Source organism: Anopheles gambiae, chromosome 2, assembly GCF_943734735.2.
Source record: "Anopheles gambiae chromosome 2, idAnoGambNW_F1_1, whole genome shotgun sequence".
NCBI lineage: Eukaryota > Metazoa > Arthropoda > Insecta > Diptera > Culicidae > Anopheles > Anopheles gambiae.
Genome location: NC_064601.1, coordinates 88,479,867 through 88,505,742, shown reverse-complemented (window position 1 = coordinate 88,505,742; position 25,876 = coordinate 88,479,867). Strand labels below are relative to the sequence as shown.

Genomic DNA, 25,876 nt, shown 5'->3' with positions numbered 1-25,876 from the left:
CACCGACGACAGGCAAGGGTCTTCGTGTGATGTGTGAGTGTAGGAGGTCGGGTCTCTCGGGAGAATGAGAGGGCATCAAGCGGGAACCGAGCGGCGGTCGGGCACTCGGTACGAACAGGCAGAAGGGCAACGACATTATCAGTGAATACACGGTTTTTACCTACATCGTAAGCTTAAACCCTTCCCGCGTTGTTGGCCGTTGTTGAGTAGCGCAACATATCACAACAACTATTTTGAACGAATCGTAACTTAGAGCAACGATGACGACGACTGTTACTGGCTCCACAAACTGATCCAATCGAGAAGACTTCAGAAGCACACAAAGTGTGATATACAAACCTCGTTGATCTTGACAGACATCTTTGTTGTGTCGACATAATTTAGGTAGCACTGTAAGTAGTTTTCGTTAAGTATAAAACACTCATTAGCTAGGGAGTGCCCAAGCAGGGCACTCACAACAGGATATATAAGTGTGCACGTGGTGGGTATCGCTCTTCTCTTCTGTTGTAACGTGAGAGCGGTAACAAGTACAATAAAATACCGTTTCTCGAAAAGTGGTGTCTTAATATAACATCTTGGTGAACTTGGCTAGTAAAATAATATAGGCATTTAATAAAAGACAGCACATTTGGTTATGTTTTTTGCATTTTTATTGAAAAATATGGTTTTAGTTTTTATTTCCTGCTTACTATAACGTTCTTACGATAAATCACATTCATTACAAGAACAACAGAAACGAAATATAGAAGAAAGCAAGTACAATTGGTCGGTTTGGTAGCTATTTGTAAAACTCGATCGTTACCTTAAACACGACCAACCCACAAGACCCACGACCCAGAAATCCCCTTTGATTAATGGACGGCATCGGAGTTTCAGGCTCTTGAGTTTTGTGCGTTGGGCCAGGAAGCGCATGATTTTTTGCTCGTACCAAAATCCCTTGCTCAAACATTCATGTCACACGCATTCGTCGCATTCTCGTAGATCCTAGGGATGCATTTCTACATACATTCGTTCATACACACACATACGCACAGGTGCACCTGACACCTATCTCATTGGCACCTTTTGTTTTTTAATATGTTGATCGCTGCCGATCGCGGCTCCGCTACCAAAACTGCGGCTGCCGCTGCTAGATTCATCAGTCCAGACTTAGCATAGTAAGCGACGTGCGTCATTTGCTTCGATCACCCGTAACGCCCGCCACCGTCGAAAGGCTGGCTGCACTCGTGGTGGCCGTAACGGCCGGGCTAACCGTTCGGCTACCCTCGCCCCGGCACCGTTTCACGAAGTACACCGTTGGCATTAGGACGGCCAGCAGTAGCCCCACACCGATCAGCACCCACTGCACCACGTCCAGCAGGCTGAGCACCTTCATCAGACTGTCGTCGATCAGCTTCACCATGTCCTCGTTCAGCGCGATACCTTCGTCGATCCAGATCACCGGAAACAGGGTCGGCTGCAACCGGTCGGTCAGCTTGATCGCATCGATCCGCCGCAGGAACATGTTGAACTGCACCCTTTTGCCACCGTTCAGCGGTGTCCCGGTGTACTGAATAAATGGCAATAAAGATACAAAAGGAAACATTAAGCCGTAAAGTATGGCAACAGAGGGGTTTAGTTGTTTGTTAGAGACACACACAGGCCTCGGTTCTACTTACCGGTTCTACGTCTACGAAGATCTGATGCCGCTCCGGCTCAGGATCCATACCGTCAATCAGTGCGGTGTACTCCTCGGCAACACCCAGCATATGGGGAAGCGTTAGAACGACCGGTGCATCTAGCAGGAACGAAAGCAAAAGTCGTAAAAAATTAACAGTCAATTAATCACTCACGGTTTTATATGCCTATTGATTGAGTCAGTCAAAGTCAGGCCGTTATCGTGATGGAGAGAGTGGGGACAGGGACGGGGAGAAGACAACATGTGACGCCATTTGCATTGATTCTAAAGGGTAGGCGCAAACGAAAACGAACGGCTTATGAGACATCAATCTTACAGGCGCAATATTGAGGAAGTAGGAACTGATGGTGGCGAAAGCGAAGGTTTTATGCGTTTTCTTCTTCTTCTTCTTCTTCTTCTTCTTCTTTTTATATGACCATAAATGACATCTTCGTAGTCACTTGTTGACCTCAATGTGTTGGCTAACTTTAGGATTAATATTTTCCGCTAAATCATTCCCCATCGAGAGTACGCTTCTTATAGGAATCGAACCACGTCCGAGCTTTACAAGAGTCGGCGCGTGTATTATTCGACCATTCGCCTGTCCGATAAGATCACCCGTCTGATATGAGTGTAGTTCCACCTTATCCATCCGCAACATGGCCAGAGATCAAACTGATTTCCATCAATAGAGCAGAAACCCGGCTAGGCTCATCTTAATTAACTCCTATTAATCGATGACGTGACGATCGCACGATAACGAAGTGTTACTAATGACGCCTATAAACCCGTTAGGGTTCAGCATAATACACCGCGACGAGTCAATGGTAGAAGTCGTGACTGCTATTTAAAGAACTGCCTGAGGAGAAGGAGAACGGCGCTAGCAAACGATCATATGTTAGATTCGCGACTCACGACAGAACGATCTTCCGCCGCTGTGCAAAGCTGCCAAAAATAGCGCACTAATCGAAAGCTCACAGGCGTCATGCGGACTCGATCTTCATTTCAGTGACTTGTTGAAAGAGACACCCAGCTCGGCACCGTCCCTTGCGTAAAGCGCCGTCCTAAAGTGTCGGCTCTCCGTGAGCATCGAGCGATCAGGCAACGAGCACGAGAGCGGCAGATGCGCTCAGCAAAAACAGTCGATGCGCAAGCTTCCCGGCGCGTTCGCTGCCGCAGCGAGAGTTAGTTTATGCTGCGCAACTAACCGCGATTGACTGCGTCTCCGGAGTGTCTGTTTGGTGTGTGCGCGTGTGTGTGCCTGGCGTGTGTCTGTGTTTGTGATGCTGTGGGTAAAGTAACGGCCCCCGCTAGGATATGATGCCGCACGTCCTGATCGTCGTGCTGAGCGTGATCGTGAGCATCGCGGCGGGCAGCGTGCGCCACTGGACGCGCTGTGAAGTGGCCCGCGAGCTAGCGCTCAAGCACGTCCCGGAAGACCAGATCGCCGATTGGCTGTGCATTGCCGAGCAGGGTGCGTCGTACAACGGGTCGGCCGTGAACGCGCGGTTCAAACATTACGGCGGCAGTGGCTATTACGGGCTGTTCCAGCTCATCGACCGGTACGCTTGCGCCCGGTACGGTTCGATCTGTGGACTGGCGACGTGCAACCTGCTGCTCGATGACGAGCTGGACGATGACATTGAGTGTATGCTGAAGGTCCATGCGGCTTACGTGCGGGAGCTGGGCGATGGTTTCGCTGCGTGGCCGATCCACGCAACGGCATGCCGCGGGGTTCGGAAGATCCCGTTCGAGGACTGTCTCGATGAGGAGGTTGTGCGGGTGCAGGAGTACTTTAAGCGCAAGCGCGCGAAGGCAAAAAAGGCGAACCTTGTGCAGGCGACGGTCGGGAAGGTGTACGAACGGTGCGAGCTGGCGATGGAGCTACGCGATCGACATCGAATGCCAATGGAGCAGATCGCAACCTGGGTGTGCATTGCGTACCACGAGAGTCGGTTCAATACATCCGCAGAGGGGCGTCTCAATGCGGACGGAAGTGGCGATCATGGGTTGTTTCAGATCAGTGACATCTACTGGTGCTCGCAGGATGACCGTCGGCCGGGCAAAGCGTGTCGCGTTACTTGTGCCGCCATGAGGGACGATGACATTGCTGATGATGTGCGGTGCGTTAGGACGATCTACGACGAGCATCAGCGCATTTCGGGCAATGGATTTCATGCGTGGACCGTGTACCGACCGTACTGCGAGGGACGGGAAGCAAGCTTCGTGCACAACTGCTTCGAAGGGGAAACGCATCCAACGACGCAGAATAAACCAAGGCCTGGGATTGTTGCTCCAACGACCATTCCGACCGTCCCGAAGAAGAGTTTGACGGAGGTTGGCAAGGTGTACGATCGCTGTGAGTTGGCGAATGATTTGCTGCACAAGTTCCACCTGCCGAAGGAGCAGGTCGCTACGTGGGTGTGCATTGCTTACCATGAGAGTCGGTTCAATACATCAGCTGAGGGACGTCTCAATGCGGATGGAAGTGGCGATCATGGGCTGTTTCAGATAAGTGATATCTATTGGTGCTCTCCACCGGGTAATGGGTGGGCTTGTGGAGTGAGTTGCGATGCGTTGAAGGATTCTGACATCAGTGACGATGTGCAATGCGTAAAAACGATCTACGAAGAGCATCAGAGACTGTCTGGGGATGGGTTTAACGCCTGGTCAGTGTACAAGCCCTACTGTCAGCGTGATGCGGTGGATACGTTCGTTCGTGGTTGCTTTGGAGAAGAGGTGGACATTGCCCATCCAGTGACGGTCCCGCGACCTGCCATCACAGCACCAACGAGAGTGCCCCAGACACGCTCGTCCCCCGGCAAAGTGTTTGAACGCTGCGAACTAGCCCAAGAGCTTCACCGACAGGGTCTTTCCCTGGAGCAAACCGCAATCTGGGTGTGCATCGCCAAGTATCAATCGAACTTCAACAGTTCCGCGCTCGGGTACGGCCCGAACGGTGTGCAGTACCACGGTATGTTTCAGCTGAGCGACGAGTACTGGTGCTCGCCGCCCGGTCGCGGTTGGGTTTGTGGCATCAGCTGCGACCAGCTGCGGGACGCCGACCTTAGCGACGATCTTGGCTGCATGCAGTTCATCTTCGAGGAGCATGCGCGCATTTCCGGCGATGGTTACAACGCCTGGGCGGTGTACCAACCGTACTGCCGGGGGAAAAGCGACACCATGATCGAGGGGTGCTTCGAGGAGGGTGAAAATGCGATCGTTCCCACACCACCGACCACGAGGCGGCCGATCGCACCGCCGAAGAATTTCCCCCGCGGCAAGGTGTACGAGCGGTGTGAGCTGGCACGGGAGCTGTACTATCGGCACGGGCTGCCGTACGACCAGATCGCCACGTGGGTTTGCATCGCTCACCGGGAGTCGAGCTACAATGTGTCAGCGATCGGGCGGCTGAACGCGGACGGCAGTGAGGATCACGGGCTGTTTCAGATCAGCGACATCTACTGGTGCTCGCCCCCCGGGAAGGGTTGGGTCTGCGGGCTGTCCTGTGCCGATCTGGAGGATAATGATCTGACGGATGACGTGGAGTGCATGAGGACGATCTACGAAGAGCACACGCGGCTGTCGGGCGATGGGTTTAACGCTTGGGCCGTGTACCGGCCGTACTGCAAGGGACGAGCGGACCGGTACATTGACGGTTGCTTCGAAGATCCCGACGATACGACGACGACGACAACGGCAGCGATCACGACAATGCCAACCACCACGCGATCGCGCACGACAAGGTCACGGACAAGTACGACAAAGTTGCCGCGCTGGAGTACGGTACCTCGCACGACCACCATCACAGCCACCACCACCACCAAGGTAAGGTCTACCCAACGCCAGACAGTAAAAACAAGCCGCCCATCCACCGTCTCGACGACGGTGCCCCCTTCAACCACAAGCCTGTACGAGTTCTATCTGAACAACTTCGGCCGCCGTCCCGCCGTCAGCACCGCCGCGCCGGTGTACACGTTCAAACCGTTCGCTTCCCGGCTGCGGGCAACCGAAAGCACTGCCACCGAAAGCTCGTCAACGCTGTCCACCGCCACCACCACACTGCCACCGGTCGTGACCACTGCAAAGTTTAGTGACTTTAATCGCTGGTTTCAGGCCGGTTAAACGAAAACGGGGCGTATAAAACGATCGTTCCAAAGTAGACTCTAAATGCGTCTGTTCGGTAGCACCTTTTAAAAAGATAAATAAATCTCCGCTGTTTTTATTTGTTGCTTTCTATACATTCAAACCAGTTTGTGACATTTAGCGGGAGAAACAAAGATCACTTGCAGCAAAAAAAATAAATCCAACGAATGAATCACGCCAAAAAAGGAGATGGGTTTTTGATTACAGGCTACGCAGCAGACAACAATTCGTACCAGTTCCGTTCTTTATGCTTTTGGGCGAAGGGGGTTGATTTGCATAAGTTGACACCTGCCGGCTCGGTAGAAGATCACTCATCGCTGGTTTCGTACATGATGCGACAGGAAATTCCCCATAAATAGGGACCAAATGTTGGTTTGATGACGTTAGAGCACAAGATTTTAATCTTCTTATGGGTGGCTGTCCATACATTACGTAACGCGTATAGGTGAGAGGGCGTAGAGGGTTTCAGGCCCTTTTGGCATAATACAAAACAATATGTTCCATCAATTTAATTTTGTATGCAGGTGAAATTATTCAAAAACTTCAAATCATGCTAACAGCATGATTGATCATTCTTTAAGCCTGAAAAAGTGTCAACAAATGTCGATTCGTTGCTTCCTTGATCAAGTGTAGTTATATGTATATTTTAAATTATCTGTGGAGCTGTGGAACGTAAATCACAGTAAATAACTAATAAATAAAAACGAAAAAAAAACCTTTTTTTCAATGTACTAATATTTGTACATAGTACAATCCAGGCTACTTCATTTACGTGAGGTAAATTCTATTTTTGCTCCATTTTAATACGTACAATTTCCAAAATTATCAAACCAAAATGGAATCGAGGGGGTTAAAAGAGACATGGAGCCTAACAGTTACGTAATTTATAGATGAGCTTTATCTTCAGCAATTCATTCAGCTCAACTAGTTGTGAAAGAACGTGAAACATACAGTTTTTTGAGCGAGGAACGCTAAATTATTTTTTTTATTTTACGTAATTTATGGATGCCTCCTTAAGATCGTAAATCATTACCTTAAATGGTTGGGCAGCATTCGGTGGCATACGGTCATGTGCAGGCATTGATAAACCGAAGAATTATTCTTGAATCCCAGCTCCACCGTCACCAGTTTGACATTTGATGAGGTTTTTACGAGAGTTCTTTCCCCTGCTGAGCAAATGTTTACACACCTTGAGCCAGACAAACAATCGGCCAAACGATCGGTCATAGCGTTGTTGGCCGGTGCGCGTTTGAATGGCGCATTATAGAGGCGCATGTGTGGGAAAAATATCGTAAAGCCAAAGTTCAATCAGTCCGACCCGTTGAAGGCGCTGCTATCGGTGATCTTACGATCGATGTAACGCGATCGCGATACGACATAATTTGTTGCAAAACAAAAAAACGAACATAAAGGTGGCGAACGTTATCGGCATACTCAGCCGGTTGCGTTATCTATATTGACTGATTGTTTGCAAAAGTTAGAGCCTCATAAAACATCCCCGTCTCATGGGGGAAGGTACGTGACTAAGCCTGTTTTTATCACACAAATACATTGAGAATGCATCTAGAAAAAAAAAACTGGAAACACCCTTTCAAGCGTAAAAATAGCAGTAGCAGTGCGAAACTTATTTAACCTGTTCCGCAGGTTTTTCAGGTACGCATAACTTTAAATGGCACCACGCACGAGCCGCTAGAACCGTAGGGGCAGTGAACGTGTGCAAAGTGTTCTCACACCCACCGATCAGAGGGATTGGCAGGCACTAGGGAAGCAGCTGTAAATTAGTTTGTTATCGTGTTCGATGCTTTGCGTGATTGAGATCTGACGTAGTTGTACTACACACCGGTGGATAAGGAAAGCCGATTTAATAAGAGCAGGCTTTAAGTCTTTGATTGTTTACAACGCATCAATGGGGCGCACGAGATAGTGCTGATAGCCGCCTCAATTAAGTCAATAACTATATTTCATCTTCCAACGCCTGATGCGTTGAGTGGCGCAATAATGGCTTGAATGGCGTTCTGGCTGTGAAAACGTTCCCTTTTTTGTACCGAAAAATCAAGCGTAAAACGAAACAACACTTAACACGAGCGATCGAGTGGAAAATTAACCAGATTGCACTGCAATAATCATATTTAACATCAGCCGTTTCCCCTTTTCAAAAGATAAAACATGTTCTACCGGTTGTAAAAAGGCGACAAACTCGACTCACCGAAACAGTTGGACAGGTCCAGTGCACCCTTGTACAGGCAGCCGTTGCTTTTAACGATCGACTTCGGGATCTTGTTGACGCAGTAACAGTCGTTACCGTACTCGGGTCCTATTTCGTGCAGGAAGTTATTGTCAATCTCGTACCGTAGCGCTGGGATGCCCTCGTACGATGACGAGCCGGTCAGTTTAATGTCTACTGTGCTGTAAGTTTAACAAGGAAATACATTTTTAATGTTAAAAAAGAATCATTTTACCTAGAATTGCATACATTTAGGCGTTTATTCGAGATATTTTCCTACAACGCCTAAATTTATGCAATTTGCTGCACATTTTCCACCCTTACCGGCAGATATCCGTGCTAAAGATTGTCATCCGTTCCACCCCGGTCCGGAACGGTGGATAACCGGAACCGTCCGTTCCGTGTATCTTGTTGCAGGACGAGGACAGCCCGCTGCTCCGATTGTTCCACACGTCGAGCGTCGTTCGACCGTTCCACAGCTCAATCATTTGCGTCCTGGACGGATCCTTAATGCCCGTGTTGATCGTGAACATGCCATCGTCCGTCATGTTTTTCTGCAAAACAAACACAACCCAGTTTAAGTGTTAAACATCCACAAAACTGTTCCACAAACCGTCGCCGCAACCTACATGGCTGAAGAAGGAAAACCTTAGGCTCCCGTCTGGCATGGTGCGAATCGTTTTGGTGTTGCGCTTCTCGATCTCCTTGCAGATTGCCTTCGCAATGCCGATCACGTTCACGCAGAACGGCACACCATCGAACAGGAACTGTTTCGGCGTCGTCCGCAGGAACATCGTGTCCGGCCGGCCAAAGATACGGTTCAGCTCGACATTGATCAGCCGCAAGCTGTCGTACGTTTCATCTTCGGCAATTTGCAGTATCGACTGCACGCGGTGAAAGTGTCGGCGAGGGCGGCGAGTATTGGCACACATTTCGGAGAGCGATTTGAACCAAGCAAAATCAAGTTTTTTTTTTGCAACGGACGTACGAGTGTGGGCGTGTTGCAGTGGCCGGATCGAATGCAATGCAATTTGTCCGTGCCCGTGCGTAACGGATATGTCAATATGGGTGAGCAGAAGACAAAGAAGTGAATAAAAACAAAATTACCGAATAAATGAGATGAACGGGAGGAAAGAAACGAGTACACGAGCGAACGAATCGAATGAGAATGGGTGAGAGTGGATGGATGGACACATGAGGAATGTCATGCGTGCCGGATGAACGTGATCTTACACACGGGGAGAGTATTGGGAAACGTTCGGTTTTAGTGTGTTAGTCACTTGGAGGTTAGTACATGGACAAAAAAGTAGTTAATCAACTTGATTAGTTTCGTTAAATTTTCGTTAGTAAGAGTTAGTCAAAAACGGACCTTCTAGGAAGGAATTGGGGTGGTGTGCGGTTGTGTTGTTGGTGGATTGAGGAGGGTGAGGATACATGGCAAACGATTTGACTCGTACACTGGTGAATGTCATGACGAACCTGAGGTGTCGCGGCGTGCCCGACGCAAAGGAGCGCAAACGAGCAGGTCCGTACCGAGACGCAATCGAATCTAGGTCAAACGAGGGATTAGAAAGTGAGGATTATAAGTTACCGACAGGGGGCGCGTTTGCAAATTCTACGCGTCGTGTTGAAAATACCACACAAAAGACGTCAACGCTCGCCCGGTGGGCAGTTGCAAGTGACGAACCCCCAAGTTCAAGAACGATGCCGATGCGACCGTTTGTTCGGTGATGCTAAGTTTCCGGCTGAGCCCACTGCGCAACGCACCAACAAGTCGTCTTAAGCGTATTGGAGCGTTCGGGAGGCTTTTTGTTTGTTTTAAAAGATTGATTAAAGTTCGCTCGCCGCGCTTCAGTGGACACTGAGCGGACGTGAGACGGCGTCATCGTTGTGTTTGTGTTTTAAAATGATGAAAAATGATTGTAAAAAACCTTCTACACTACCCTTGCATGCATGTTCGTAGTGATGGTGATGGTTCTGTCGCGTCGTGTCTTGTGCACGGTGGCGTTTTGTGTTTGAAATCTGATCGGATCGGCGTTCGTGGCGTCGGAGATGGATGAGTTTGCGAATGAGTTTGCGGGCATGAGGCTTACAGGCAGCGTGGAAAGGATGATGGTGTGGGTAAGGAGACTAGCAGATTGGCTACAAGAAATACCGATGGAAGGGAGGGTAGGTGAAAGGAGCACCAGAGCCACCGAACACCGATTAGATTCCACCACCCGAATCCCGCTTTTTGATGGATTATGCACACAAAAATCAGGAAGCCACACAGACACACGCACACAGATAACCAAAATACAAACACAGCAGCAGAACATTTGCCAAATGGTAGTATGGAAAGGTCAAAATACACACAAAACACTACACAGAAGCAGCACCGAGTTGAGCTCGAAAGGACCCCCCCAAAAACTGCCACTGCCAAGAGCCAAACTGGATAGCACACCGCCGTCTCAAGGACGTGTTACAGTGCTATCCCGTGAGCCTAAACTAACTGCAAAACAACCCTTCAAACATACGCAAATCCCGGCTACAGTGGGTGCTAAATTTATGCACGCGCAATATTAATGACAATACATGCGGAACGAACGATGATCAACGCCAACAACCCAGCGAACGTGGTTAAAGACTAACAAAATCTCATCATGATACGGTATGAGCGACAATTACATAGGTGTGTTGGTGGAGATGCAGATAGTATGATCAGCGTATGAAATGAAACAAACATCGAAGAAGGAGAAGAAGGAAGGAAAAAATGCACGTAAGCTAAAGCGAGCGCCACAGCGACAGCGCGGATCGTAACGAAATGAATAAATGAAAACCTATTTACTTGGATCGGCGTGGTGCGCTCGATGATCCGTTTAATGACTCTAACGACGGGAATTTTTTCGAGTGTATTATTCACGTCCGATCGAAAATTGGTGATCGTTTCCTTTGCTTGGTTATCGATTATTTGTAAAATGCTCTGAAAACAAGAAGAAAGACACAGAGTTCAGAAGAGTGGACAGGGTGGAAAATAGGGCAAGAAGAACGAGAGCAACAAGGAGGATGAAAACGAGGGAAACGTAGAAAAGAGTAGCTTGGAATAGATAGTAAAAAAATAGTAATAAAAGTACATGAAATTAAACGAAAGAAATGGTACGAAATGAAAAACAAAACATAGCAACATTAAATGAAGCGAAAACTGGTAAAAGATCCTTTTTACTTCTGCTTAACATGTACGAATTCGTCCAATTATTTCGTTGGGTTTTGAAAAAGGTGCATTTGAGGTGTTTGCATACCATTTATGCCATTTATGCGCACTGTATGATCGCATGCAGTTCACAAAGTGTACGAGTGTAACGAGTTTTTTTGCAGGGGATAACAAGGATTGAGGATTAGCATCAGGTTGTTGTGGATTAATTCAGGTGTCAGGATGTGTTTTGTGTGTGTGTTCAGTGAGTTTGTTTTAATATGTTTGTGGAGGTTTAAGTTAGTATTTTGTGTAAATAAAAACTGTACAGTATGTAAGCTGGTTCCTATAAAGAGAACGCTTCTGGAACGCTTTTCTCAGCGGTGGGAATTTTCCATTGCAAGGGAATAGGACGGTATAGTAAACAGCTTGCCCGTTCCCCTACTTACGTTCATGTGCATATTCAACACCGTCAGTTCGTCGTTCTCCGTCAGCGGATAGGACGATTCTGCATCGAACACGTACATCTGCTGCTGGCTGAAATGGACCTTCGAACGATCCCTGCTAAACCGTACATTATCCTTCTGTCGGTATTGGCTGCAAAATGTTACAGTTTTTGTTACGCAAATCGCACAATTATTCAACACCTCCCCCAAAAAATGGACGCTCGATTTGCACTACTTACAAGTAAACGTACGGTCCCACCTCGACCACTTTCGGGCGCCGGCCCTGCATCACCTCGTACGGGTTGGTGACGTTGAATATGTACACCTTAAAGTCTAGCGGCTGGGGCAACGCCTCCCAGCGCTTGTATTGATCCGTGCCCTGCCGTAGCTCTGTGGCCTGCAAAAGGAAAGCAAGGAAAAGGTATGTGTGAGAAAGTGTAAGAAAGTGTGTTATTCGGGGCCAAGGATATTCGACCGTCCTTGGGTGGCCTAATCGACGTCTTCATTCTATCGCAACCCTGACCGCATTTTCGAGAGCGATGGGGAAGAATAAAAGGAAAATGTCACTGCTAGTTCGTGCCAGTGGCCAATTAAAAGAGCTTTCCCTCGCCGCTCGTTATCAGTGCCGCGTCATCGCGGGCAGATGATTGCGTACATCGGTTAGATTGCTTACTTTCACGATTACGCTCGAATGGAATGATTGCTTCACGTCCGAATCGAATCGGAAGAGAATAGTTTTCCCGCTTTGACCTGTGTTTTGCTGTCACATTGCGTGACGGAAGTCATCCTAGTACGTGGGAGTTATCAGTCGCAAGCATCTGATCTGGTAGTCGAGCGTGATGCATGTTTAATAAAGTGGAGCAATAGTAACGAGCAATAGTAAGTTCTAAGTATGGAATTTATTACCTTGTTTGTATATTTTTAGTGTATATTCTGATAAAATGGAATATGTTAATGTTCTGACAAGTATATTTGTCTACCAACATAAGGCTAATAATAATTTAAACCATGAAATGTTTTGAGAAATATTTGAGAAACAGTTAAAAGCCTTAGTTAAGTCTTTAAGTATTCAGAAAATCCTGTAAACACGCTGTATCGATAAACAATTAAATCCATTAGGAAACATAAACACACACGCAATGATTTGTCGTTTGTGTCTCGCATTAATTCTGTAGGCTACTGTATGTATGTATGATGTTAACCGGATTGCCTACCATCAGGCGTTTTTGTTTTACAGGGCTACTGGTTATCGTTACGGTCTGAGTGCTGGGGCGTGTTTCAACTCAATGAATGCGTTTATCGACAATATTTCCGTCACGTACGGTTCATGAACCGATTGAATAATTTATTAACAGAAACACTTACAGCAAGGATACGATTGTAATCAGTAGCGATAGGAGTGGTTTTTTGGGAATGTCTGCCAGTCTGGTTAATTCCATGAAACACGCGAGATAATTAATGTCAGTTTGTTTGTTTTCCCCTATGTAGAAGATTGCTTCTCTGTTATCTTTCAAACGATGGTTAGTTTGATAAGTCCTTAATGAGAGGGACAGTAATTGGTTTATGAAGCTAAAAGTTCAAACACATCAAATATAATTAGTCTATACGATCATTTATTTATGTTTAATATTGAAACAGTATAACACAATCGATATAAAACAATCTAATACAAACTTCAATCACATTTGTCGAGAGTAGCAACTAGAGACATCATAAAGCACATTACTTTCCTTTTTTTGGCGATAGTTAAGAGAATTCACAGACAACTCAACCTCGCTTTCGAATGCAACTCGAACTGCATTTTGAAGGACGGAGGAAATGGTCCTTTCCAAGCTTCGAAAAGAAAAGAAACAACTTTCGATTCTCGGGATGGTGAGAAAAGTGGGTCACGCCAAAATAAAACGGGCACAGTGGAGTTGAGCATGGAAGCTTCCAACCAATGATGAATTGCAAAGGGACTTCACTGCGTTTAAAGCGTGTTTTGTAACAAGCGTATGTCGCTTTGTCACATTCGATTGCAAGCGGAAGAGTTTCAGCTTGCAACACGTGGTTAAGAGATGCCAAAGATTGGGAAGCTTCGTGTGAACTATCGTTAAAGTTCGAACGCAAAAGAGGGAAGCTTGTATTGCGCAGCCAGCGCATTTGATTAGCGCCCTTTACTTGTTTGAAGTTGAGGAAACACTCAACGTATTGTGCAATTCTATCGAATTTCTCCCATTCCCTTACAACATCTTCAAACTCCAACCGCAGCGACGATACGTCTCGTTCGATCGAGTCCGCCACAGCAAACACCGATCGGCACTAATTGCAGCCGCGAGTGAGAGTTCGAACCGTGGTAGCGTTTGAAGCGCTCACCCGAAGGAAAGTCTGCCGTCTGCTGGTGGCGTGAAAATTGACCACTTTTCCCTTCGTCATCCGGTGGTGAACCGGATAAGTGCAACGACATCGTGACGAAAGGGAAACAATTTGCTGCTCCCGGAATTAAGCCATCCAGGTGGCGTGGTGTGGAGGCAGCCAGGGCTTAGACAAGGTTACTGCCGTGGTAGCATTCGTACAGTAAACTCCCATTTTTGCTAAATGGAGGAACCTCCCGGAGGTGTTTGCTACACGTCCGGCGTGTTAGAAAGTTTTGCATTTTCTTCTCTCACCGGATCGGTTGAAAGTTATACCATCGGGCAACGGTTAGTTTGTTCGAACAGGTTGTTTTCTTTGCGGCTTTGTCCCTTTTGTCCTAACACTAAATATTCAATCAATCAATCAAGCAACGGCACAGGTGCATCGAAGCGGAAAAAAAGTGTCACAGGAAATGTGTTCCGTTTGCGATGGTATCAAATTGCTGAAACAAGAGCAGAGTGCATTATACAACGAACAGCTTACTTAACCCGAACAATCCTATCCGCATTCCGTCCTTGCTAGATCGTGCACGAACGGATACAGCCTTAGCGAAGTGTGTTTACGCAACAAAATTTTCCATAAGTATGATGTTTTAAAACAATATCCTCCTCCTCAATTTCCCAGAATTACACATTACAGATCGTTTCGATAGAATCGAGGAAATATATTAAAGGTAATTGATGTGGGAAAAATACTAACATTCTCAGTGAACAATTACGATGAGTCATATCGCTGCCACGCAGGTTCTCACGAATGAATCCATTCCGTACTAAACCGTATGTGTATATTCGCTGTTGAGGTTTACAACAAAGAAAATGATATTGATATGCTTTAAATTCCAGCGTTTCAGCGCAACACACGCAAAGAAAGTGTCCCAATATTGGTGTTTGATTTATTATGCCTTTCTTTTCTCCATTGATTTGCATATAAAGCATAGCTTGGAGTGATCATGTTTCGATCGATCGAAAGGAGGAACAACCAAACCTTCGAGTGGGTGGTCAAACCTGTTTACCTTTTTAGCATACGAAATGATGACGATGATCACACACACAATGATCGAAAAATCCAGCTCAGCATAAACTAGAAAGCATCCCAGCCCCCTTTCAGCGTGAATTTGGTAGCTGATAATTGAATAAAGCCAACAAAAGCTGCATGATTTTTCGTTTGTATTCAAATTTGACAATATTGAACGTGCAAAGGTACGCTTTCAAAGTGCTCAATTAACCCAGGTGTTTAGTATCAAATCGTCCTCCCGGGCAAACCATACACAACAAAACACAATCTATTAACGAAAATGATGGTGATCAGTTTTAAACCCGAGTCGAACCCACCATAGAGGCACGCGGCAAATGCAACAAACGAGCATTAAGCAGAGCCATTGCCGCCCCAAAGCGTCACCGAGTTCGCCTTGACAGTCGTCGGCGGTGTAGGTACATTTGATTTCGGACTTTTCAGCGCGTGTAAGCCGTGATTGAGCCGTGCGCCTACGCATCGCATTGGGCAAGAACAAAACACACATTCGAGCAACACACGAAACCACCGTTTGATATGCAGCGTTGGTGAAAACGGTCAAGGTTGCGCGGGAAGGCGTATGTAGCGCGCGCTCAGGCCCGACAGGGCTGCACCGGTTCGATCGGTGGTCCGTTTCAATAACGCACGTCCCGGCCGCGCATCGATCGTTTGCGGTACGGTTTTATGCGGCTTGGGCAAGTGCGACAAGGTGCAAGCGAATTAGTGCTTTGGCTGGAAAGAAGAAAGAGGAGTAGGAGTAGGAAAAAAACCACAGCAGCAAGTTTGTTTTGCGGTAGGAAAACAATTGACCTACCGCGTTGGCAACCGGACGCGTTGGGGAAGGGAAAAATAACACATCAAACCGGGCTAGGTCGGGGACGGCAAGCTCAGCACTTTTTACAGTTGCGCGGTTGAAGTTTTACTCCGATTTTACAAGCCCATCAAAGGGACACAATAATGGACGCCCGTGTCGGGAGGGTTTAAAGCGACAACATTTAATGTACACTTGGAAAATCGGCGTAATAAATCTTTCTTGTTTCACTCGAAAAAACATTCTTCGACAGGTTTCTGATGCTTTTCTAGGGGAATTGTTTCGAGAGGAAAGGAATAAAAAAAAACAATGTACAAAACGGATGCAAATGATATTTTAATAGTCAATTGTGACGATTTGTACTGCTTGGAGGAGAAGGTAAAAAAACGCCACAATGAGAAACGCTTGCCGCCCACCAGCCCAGCTTTGGGTCAGCTGGGATGAGAAATAAAACTGCAAGAAACGGCAACAATCGCATTCACAGGACTGTGTTACGCGCCATACCTTTCAGCGTTGTCTAGCAATGCTGATGATGATGATGATCGTGTCGTTTAGCCTACCAAAGATCGTACACAATGATATCAAGCAGCAAGCGAAGTTTCGAAGCAATGGCTAGTGCAATCGAGCTTTGCAAGATGTTAATTTATAGGACGTGTTCGTGGTTTTTCAAGCTGAAAAACAAACAAATCATTTATTGGGAAACGTTGCAACATTCTTCAGAATAGTGTCTCGGGAGGGAAAAAAAAACTCGACACGAAAACTCACCTCACCATGGTGATCTTTCCGATCTAGCTTGAACAAGATCCTGCTAATGTGGGAGGTCTAAGCGATCTAAGCGTAAGCAAGCTTGACATTATGCTCGATCTGGCACATTAATATGAACTTATGCAACATGTCCGGCGTACGGTTTCGGTGCCCTGCCAGCCTATCGAGCTATTGCGTACTTTCAATTTTTATTACCAAGCACCAAAACCAACCAGCGCTCAAATTACAACGACATTCCGCCAATGTTTATGGACAGGTTTTGTTGTTGCGTTTTCACGATCATGCAAATGTTGTGCGCACGTGCGTAATTGTAGGAACAACTTTTCCTTTCTGTTTTTTTCTCTTCGTCTGCACACCACCATCTTTAGTGTGCAGGTGTGATTGTGGAAGGATTGGAAGGGAACGGTGAAGTGTGTGGTATTGATCGTACACAAAAGTGTGTAAACAATTGATATAATACTGAGCTGTTTGATTTATGTTGTAAAATAGAAAGACTGAAGCAAATTGAACAGGGGTTCGTGTCTTATTAGCACACGAAATTTATTGGCATTGAAGTCTTTTGTTAAAATTTTGCAGCATGTGTTAAATTATCCGTTAGAAAGTCATTTTTGAAGCATTTCTAGCATACTTGAAACTGCAAAACATGTATTATATAATAATGCAATAAAATTCAATTTCAAATAATGCATACCAATCAAACCAATTAAATAAAAACACCTGCTATATCTTCCCGCTCTAATCAACCACCGTAATTATCATAAAATCCCCCTCAACGATAAAAAAAGATAAATCACTTCACACCAAGCCACATCACACCGTCTGGATATCCGCATTACTTCATTCTCGCTATTGCAATTCCGGCAGCAATCAACTTGATCGATCTGTTTTACTATTGCTTCTCCGGTTGCTCCAACCATAGCCCATATGTTGATCTGCCTCTGGAGCCGAGGTGTACGCATGATCAAGGGCACACCTTTGTTCGAGCCGAGGATGGGAGTAAAAATAGCGGGAATGACCGCTCCCAACGCAAACAGGAAAGCCTCCCAATGCTCGTACGATAGACGAGCAAGCGCAGAAAGCGCCAGCAACCACCCGGGACGTTTGCAGTGCAAATTATGAGTGGTGTGGTTTGTTTAGTGGCTGGAGAAAATGTACCTTTTTTGTAAGTGCTACATTGTGCGAAGTGAGGTGTGCCGCCGCCGTGAGGTGAATGTACGATTTGAGTAAACGTGAAAAAAGATGCGGCCTCGTGAGCTAGATTTTGGTGGTGGTGATCAGGTTTTTAAAAGTTTGGTGTGGTGAGAGAAGCTATATGAATGGAGAGTAATATTCATCGATCATGATCAAAGGGGCTAGTAGCGAATGGGGGCAGATTAATGATCGATCAGGAGAGTTTCTAGGTCGTAGCAATCCCTTGAGGAAAAGTTGAAAGAAGGGAAAAGCATAATGATTGAACTTGAAAAAAATCTTCAACAGTTCCTTAATTTGTCTCTATGCGTTCCATCAAATCCAACACACTATCAAACGATCTTGATATACACGGAAATAGTTTCGCTGAGAATAGAAAAAAAAGATGGAAAACCACTCCGTTCTCCAGCCCTAATAATATCCCCGACCAGCAGAAGGCTGCAGTTACGAGGTCGCACGTGCTCACAAGCAGAGGTTTAGCGCGTTTTAATTAGTGTCATTTATTAGAGCACTTTAAGACACTGCACGCGTCACAACACACAAAACCACTGCTGCTGCTGCTGCTGCCGTGTCTGTACCACATACCTTGAACGGTTAGTGTCACATTTCTTACCAGTGCAAATACAGACTGCGAGCGATTCTAGACAAAATGAAGGCAAACAAACGGGTCATGATCTTGAACTGGCTCGGGGGAGGTTTTTCCCCCCGGCGTAGGAGGTAATCTGCATTGCAAAAAAATCATCCGCACCTCTCTCTTCTACCGATCGGAAGCGATCTTGAACTTCACACAACAAACGTCAGCACAACGTCGGCTTGAGCGTTGAATCAATCGAAGCATTGTTTTTGCCTCGCTGTAAAGCTTACTCATCTTTCTTACGTGGAGGTAAGAAAAAAAGGGGATATAATGAATTGTGCTTGTCAACCATACGGTGACGCTTAAATTGTTCTTTTACCTACACAGCAAACCTATGTTTTCTCCGTTTTTTCGGTGTAAGTGTGCTTTACGGAAATAGGAAACCTAAACAATGTACACAAGGCGCCTTGAAGTGATCGTTGGGCTGTGCTATGTGTTTGGTTTTCAAGCTAACACACTTTCAAAGATCATCCCACTATTACTCATTCGTACCGCGAAGCTTCGGGCGTGACTCAAAGGGAACGGAACGACGGCAGATGTAATTATTGCCACGATAATTAAGTTCTCCCCAGCCCTGACCCTGTACAATGCACCGCCTTCGGAAGTTGGGACACCATTTCTTCCTGTCCAGGCCGCACAGAATCACACCCGATTGATATAGGCTGCAAGTTCGAGGTGGAGGTTAAAGGTTTGGCAATGATTAGAAACACTAAACCATACACAGATCACTTCCACTGACGTCAATACGGGGAGTGCAAATAAAAGAACGGGAGAAGGCAGTGGGAATAAATTACTGCCATAGATGACAATTGCATGAAGGGGTTGGTGGGTATCGGTATACCCATTCTCTACGTATTACACAGATCATATCGTACAAAATCCCCATTTTACGCAACAGGAAACGGTGTTTGAACTGTTCCCGGGGAGTACATCTGCTCTCACGCGAGAGTTGGGGGGGCTGGTGTTTGAGTAGTTAATAATTTCCAGTTAACACCTGGCCACAGCAGTCGAGTGGTACGGGAGTGTGCAAGCAAGCAGTGTAAATATTACCGATTGGGAATATTTGAAATAGTTTGGGTAAATAACTATCGAGAAGTAGTTTGTCTTCATGCGATGATGTGTGGTCGAAAAGGGGAAAAGAAGACAACTATTCTTACAGCTAAAAGACATGTGAAATATGTCTGCAATGTTCGGCAAAGCTTGTCAAGTTCAACTTTAAGTTGGGAATACTTCAGTTATTTTTAATTTGACAGTAACAGCTTTGAAATTGTGAATTGCTAATATCGTTCCAAGTATTGCCGATGTTTCTAAGCAAAATCAATGAAAGCAATCACAATTTATGTTTAAATTAAATGTGTATGTTTGTAATAATAATAATTAAAACCTATTTTTCTTGAGAAACTACAACTACATTGGATAGCATCTCAAAATATACCGTCAAGTATTTAAAGAACATAAATATATATTAGTCGTTATATGCTTTAACTACTTTAAAACATATAAAGGTGGAGTAAGTGTACCAATTGTGGCTATATCATCAATTATGGCTATAACGAACCCTATTTTTGCTCTAAAACAGTCTTTTTGTATTCTTAAACCACGGATGGATTTTTTTTCAAATATGGTCATTTGAAAACATTTGTGCTTCATTAGTTCCGTGCTGGTCACTTCCGTTTGTTAAATATCACCCTTTAAAAACGTGTTGCCAAGATGTTTGGTATCTCTTACCGTTTTGCTAAGAGCAGCACTGTAGGACATTAGGAATTTTTAAGCATTTTATCATATTTTTTTCTTAATATCATCCTTTTTTTGCAAAATATTAGTTATTTAACCACATCACATCAAAATTTATCCCTGATCGATAATTAGGGCATAATAGGTCAGAAGTATCTTCAAGATAGTTGGGCAATGACTACGATTCTTCATTGATACCAATACAACTTGTGATACAAAACGGATATTTGAAACTGTTATTTTTACTTATTTAATGGTGAATCCCAATTGCTACTTACTTGCTTATTCACTTGAAACTTATTATTACTTGATTTGAGTTAAAACAATGCGACAAATTGATTTTTGGTGTAAATATCCACGAGTTTTGGCTTACAATCACAATTGGAACAGATATGGCGATTTGCTAAGAACACTATAGCTATAATTGGTCACTTGTGAAACATTTTTAATCGAAATTTAATATTAATTCGATAAATACTGAGTCAAAATAAACAATACTCTCATGTTCTACACATTATAGGCTTCAAGAAAACATATAGACTCTTAATATGTTACCCAAATTCTTATTTTTGCAGGAGTAAAATCGGTATCTTGATCACATGTTATAGCCATAATTGTTACACTTATCCTAGAATAAGCAGAAAGATGGAAAACTTTATGTGATCTCTCTCTCTCTTCTAAAATATTTCTAACCTCGAAGATACTCCTAAAATTAATATGTTTGGAAGCCCTGACATTTGTTTTTGCTTAAAAGGAGTTGATTCTATCTTCAATTAGTATCTTAGTATCCCAAAACTATTTTCAAGTTACTCACGAGATAATCTTGCTATTGAATAATATAAAATCTCATGTAGAACTAAATTTATGTTTTTATTAATTTATTTTGAATAAACTTCAATTTTTAAGGATATTGTTTCTACACGAAATAATCTGTGCGTCTGTTGTAAAGCTCATTACGTCAAGAGCTACATTTATTTAGCTAATACCATTCCGTTGCCCTTCATCTCACTCCTAAGATATTCGCAATCAGTTACGGTGTTTGCAAAAAAAAAAAACAAAAACCCACACCTCACACTACAAAACCGCATCACTTCCTTGCGCTGTTATATGAATTCGGGCGTATAAAATTTAGCTACCCCGGTTTTACAGCACACCGTCACTCGATTCGATGGTTCGATTGCAGATTTGATTCGCAGTTTCTGTGCAGCTGTGCTGGTAATAATTGAATATTGACCGTGCGCCAACCATTACGCAACGCGCGTCCGCACGTTGATGCCAACCCACACAGCCAGCAGAAGCAGAAGAGCTTTTTGGAGATCTCTTCTCCATTTGGAAGCGTAAATCTTCAAGAGGTTTCCGTGGACGAGTAGTAGAAAGGGACAGCAAACAAAAAAGCCTGGAGACTTGTTTTAGGCAGTCATGCCACTTCGATGCGCAACCTGGGTAGCTTATAGAGCCTTTTTTTTGGGGGAGGCTAGACTCCATTTAGTGTAAAGTGACTTGACGTAGTTGATGACGACGATGATGATGCTAAACTGAAATATCACGATGATATTTGAGACGTTTCTTCTCGCATCTGATGCCGCGTGGACCAATTCTTCTTCGCCTGTTTGAGCGGTTTTTTTAGGGACACGGACGCGTTATGTAAACGTTTGCAGGTACTAGGCAACGATGAGACCGTCCCGAAAGAGGCATGGATCGATCGTGATCGGTACGATGATGGTGGAATCTTCGCAACCAGCAGCCGACCTGCGTAAACGCCACCATGGAATATGGGTGGTGAGCATATCATTTTCGGTCCCCTCCGTGCCCGGGATGGTTGCTTATTAATGACCGTTTCGAGCCGATATTAATGAACCGTGGCATACAATTTTCCAAAAGTCAAATCCACAGAGGGCAGATGATGTTATCAAGCGGAGAGGAGGGAAAAAAACGAACCAAACTGAACGTCACCATGCAAACCGCAAAAGCTCACGTACGAACCGGAAATGTACTCTGTAGGGCCGCACTGCAGGGTGGCGGTGAAAATGGAGAAAAGCCGCATGTGCGTGGCTGTGTATCTGATACAATTGAGCAAGGTCAAAAACCACAACGGGCGAGTGGAGGGTGCACACGGTCTAACGGTGGATGGATGTTTATCACATGCACACGAGCAGAGCACCCGACCGAGCCGAGCAGAGCAGGAAGCCGAGAACGTGTCTCGGAGCTTGGGGCAAGGTAATGTGCCCACCTGTTTCGGGACTGGACACGCCGGTTTGCGTAGGCACACCGGTGAGGCAGAATTAGTGCGGATGACCTAGAGAATTGATGTGCTTTTTTTTGTTCCTAATCTCATACTTAATATCGTTCGCAATGTTGGGACATGGCACTTACGATACGAAAAAGCACTAATAGTGTTTGTCCTGTTATAATAAAACTGCCCTGTAGGTACTGATTGACAATTTGAACGAGCTATTTATTGCAAATGAAGAGAATAATATGGAAAATCACGAATAAAAACCATATTTCATAGCAAAATTACCATACATTAGACACATGTTTTTAACTAACGCAATATGGGCAGACATAATGCCGCCTGCATACAGACATATTCGAGTTATTTTATACAATAACTGGAGTTTGTTCCTTTATAATTTTATCATTTTAACACGAAAAATGTCTAGCTCTTAAAATTTTATTAAAAGTTATGATTTTATTTACCAAACAGGATAACTGAAAAGTTTAAGCTATGAATAATCACTTAAAATACCTATTGATATTTTAAATATTTCTTCTAGATGTAATAATTATTGCTTTGCACACAAAAATGGATACGTTGAAGGCTCACTGTCAAAAATTCTTTAGTTAGGTGTAATAATTGGCGGCAGCTTCTTTAGATCGTATTGATTTTCGACTTTATTTAGACCTTGTTTTCGTTATTATTCCAATCAAGACATTGCTTCAAGATATTGAAGCAATTATTGCTATCACCACATGGTTTAGGACGTTATTTTGTGCGTAGAGTCTAAAAGCAACGTCGTAAAAAAAATATGGTCCATAAAATATTAAAAAAAGTCCAATTTAACTTCTAGTCTTAAATTTGTATGCGAATTTTATTCCTTTTTCATTTTTCTCTACAAAAGTGTCCCGTCCAGTCGAGATTTTTAAAATAACCAACCGTTTTTTCAATGCAAATTAGCAGCAAAGGTGTGGTTTGGGAAGTATGCCAGTGTTTGCAAATGAAGAGAACAGGATTTTGCGTGGCATAAACATAATACACGAACATGAAACTATGCCATCCCAGGAAATTAGTATTCATAGTTCGATAATCGGGTTTCTCTTTTGGGGAAACATTTTTATGTCACTCTTAAATCGAGAAGACTGTTAGAAACAAATTCCACAACCCTTACTCTTTCTGTGTACTGTAAATAGTCCTGCCGATTAAAACATATCCCCATCCAATGCCAAAGCCAGCACATTAATCTTTCTTTTTTTCCTCCTATCTCTCATGTTTTAGCCTTGACGTTCCTTTGTCACTTCCCTTTTTCTTCTGCCTGGCTACTAGCAGCTGGCAATCGCTAACGAACCAACCAACAATTTCCAAACTCCCTCCCCGCTCTCTCGAAAGCTTACCTCAATCACTTTCTCGTGCACGGCGCGGGGGAACACGACCCAGCCGAGCAGGGCGCCGGATACGGCCATCATCGCACCGATGCCGGCCCAGATCAGAGTGCATTGCACCATCTTTTTGGATGGATCGCGGTGTGTGCCGCGGTTGGCACCGTGACACCGTTCACTGCACTGGCACAATCACGAGCACAAACGCCACACAGACCAATACTACGATCACGAATCACGACACACATACACTGCACTCGATCACTTATAATCTTCGCCTGCTGGCGAAGGCGTCGTTGACTTTTGTTGATTTACTTGTAGATCAGCAAGCTGATGGAATCACCTCCCTCCGTTCACTACTCACAACTGGCTCGTTGAGGCGTTGCGGTTGGCTCCATCGAGCTGCAGCTTCCAGTGTTTGCACGGTACTTTTTTCACAACACTGTATGGCGGATCACGTTCGATCGACGTTGTAAGACAGGACGCAGGAGCGAACAGTGAGAGAGATAGAGAGAGTGGGAGAGAGAGTGGGAGAGAAGCGGGAAAATAGTAAAGTAAAAACAACTACAAACCACTGACGGACGAGTGATAGGACCGCGAACCCTAATAGCTCTAAAAAATCATGGAATCTTTACGATCACTCCACTCACAAGCATTTGCCTAGTAAATGAGGTAATCGTGACGCTCAAAGGACACATTCATAGCGGGGACTTTTGCTTACAAAAAAGAACACTATAAATGTAACAACAAATTGCCGTCTGACGCGAAGGGCTCAGCAAACATTCCTCTCACAAACATTCTAAACAAACAAATAGCCGAATGCAGTTTGCTTGTCAGACATTCTCGGCTCACTTGATTGTACGGGGGGGGTGCCTGTTTATTGCCACCTCGGTTCACTCTCGCTGCCTTTCTATCAGACCTTGACGCCAGACGACGAACTCGGGTTAGCAAGCGACGAAACAAATCGAATAATAAAAGTCACCACACAAACACTCCGTACGCCGTACGCCGACCGTGTTTGTGTGGAAATTTCCTTCCACCATATGCCACCCCTCCCCACGTGTTAAATTATTCGTTTGCACATTTCCTCGTTTCCACGGTGTGGTGGCTTCCAAGCGAGGACGCCACCATTTCGCACACGTGCTCTTGCATCCTTTCACTATGCGATTGCAAATCTTAGTATGCGTTGCCGATACACTGCCGATACGTAGTAAACAGGGAAAGCTTCTGGCACTGCAATATGAAGACTACGAAAAGCTCTCTTCAAAGCAACCCAACCACTATGTGCTTCCTTCCCTAGAGTACGTCCAGGGGACCACTTACACAGTACACCGCGTGGTTGTCGCTCCTTCTCTGTAAGCAAACACGTTTTTTGTGTGTGTATGTGTATGGGGGGTAGTGTACACTGCACTGGCGGAGAGCGCGCGTACGAGCGCCAAAGTTTTAGGTCAGCCGCGGTTCGCGTCCGTTGAGAAACTGACAAGCCGCGTCCGACCGAGAGCCACACGGTGGTTTTGGATGGTATCGGGGGAAAAAAAGCGACCGACCGTTCGGCTCCTTCTCAATCATGGTCTCGGCGGCGGTGTGACGGCGGCTGCTCCCTTCCAAACCCGCAAACGGCGAGGTTAGTTTTGTGGTGTTCGGGCAGCGTGCCGCCGCGTTAGTTCACCGCGCAAACCAAAACAAGCAGAGTAGGAAACCAAACAGCAACAACAGCAGCAACGAACATGCTGACGACGACTAAAACCGACGATCAAGGCGAACGGACCCGACCGCTGTTGTGTGGGTAGTTGAGTGTGTTTGTATGTGTGCTTTGTTTGGCTTAGTGCCACTGTAACCGGTAAGGAGGTTGTTAATCAAACCGGGCGGGACGATGATTGTGTTGTTACTAATGTAACGCTACGCGAGATCTGTCATTTGATAGTGGACGGCGAGAGAGAAATACTCTCTTGGATATTTTTGTGTTTACTTAACGAAATTCTCTACTTTTTCCTCCTTTATCTTTCTCTTTTTACTCGTGTTTAAGGTGTTGTACTGTGCCGGCAAGTTTTAGCGCTTCAGGCTCTTGGTTTGGTGATAGAAATGAAATCATCGGCTATC

At 45.2% G+C, this 25,876-nt stretch overlaps 2 protein-coding genes across 6 annotated transcripts; one reads left to right on the top strand and one right to left on the bottom strand.

Annotated features, from left to right (window-relative positions):
• Positions 1-627: 627 nt before the first annotated feature.
• Positions 628-25,513, bottom strand: LOC1276390 (sensory neuron membrane protein 2). 5 transcript variants are annotated; one of them, XM_061649632.1, is made up of 10 exons: positions 25,324-25,471; positions 23,792-24,218; positions 11,882-12,039; positions 11,646-11,793; positions 10,855-10,989; positions 8,657-8,911; positions 8,352-8,581; positions 8,010-8,209; positions 1,659-1,777; positions 628-1,549 (listed from the first exon to the last, which is right to left on the bottom strand). In XM_061649632.1, the coding sequence occupies exons 2-10, from the start codon at positions 23,900-23,902 to the stop codon at positions 1,172-1,174; spliced, it is 1,734 nt and encodes a 577-aa protein (XP_061505616.1). In that variant the 5' UTR covers positions 23,903-24,218; positions 25,324-25,471; the 3' UTR covers positions 628-1,171. The 5 variants fall into 5 exon arrangements, with proteins under 5 accessions (XP_061505616.1, XP_061505615.1, XP_061505617.1 ...); XM_061649631.1 differs by lacking the exon at positions 25,324-25,471 and adding an exon at positions 25,100-25,273; XM_061649633.1 differs by lacking the exon at positions 10,855-10,989 and having other exon boundaries at positions 25,324-25,513.
• LOC1276389 (uncharacterized) lies at positions 2,639-5,900 on the top strand. The gene has a single exon (XM_061649630.1). It carries the CDS (start codon positions 2,975-2,977, stop codon positions 5,780-5,782), a length of 2,808 nt encoding a protein of 935 aa, XP_061505614.1. The 5' UTR covers positions 2,639-2,974; the 3' UTR covers positions 5,783-5,900.
• Positions 25,514-25,876: the final 363 nt, after the last annotated feature.

What these genes read in the sequence shown, in the direction of transcription:
- LOC1276389 (XM_061649630.1), top strand. Translation starts at nt 2,975, where the DNA reads ATGATGCCGCACGTCCTGATCGTCGTGCTGAGCGTGATCGTGAGCATC.
- LOC1276390 (XM_061649632.1), bottom strand. Translation starts at nt 23,902, where the DNA reads ATGGTGCAATGCACTCTGATCTGGGCCGGCATCGGTGCGATGATGGCC. An exon ending in AGCGCACCACGCCGATCCAA is followed by an intron (nt 8,912 to 10,854) that starts GTAAATAGGTTT and finishes CACCGCGTGCAG; the next exon opens with TCGATACTGCAAATTGCCGA. An exon ending in TCTTCGTAGACGTAGAACCG is followed by an intron (nt 1,550 to 1,658) that starts GTAAGTAGAACC and finishes CCATTTATTCAG; the next exon opens with TACACCGGGACACCGCTGAA.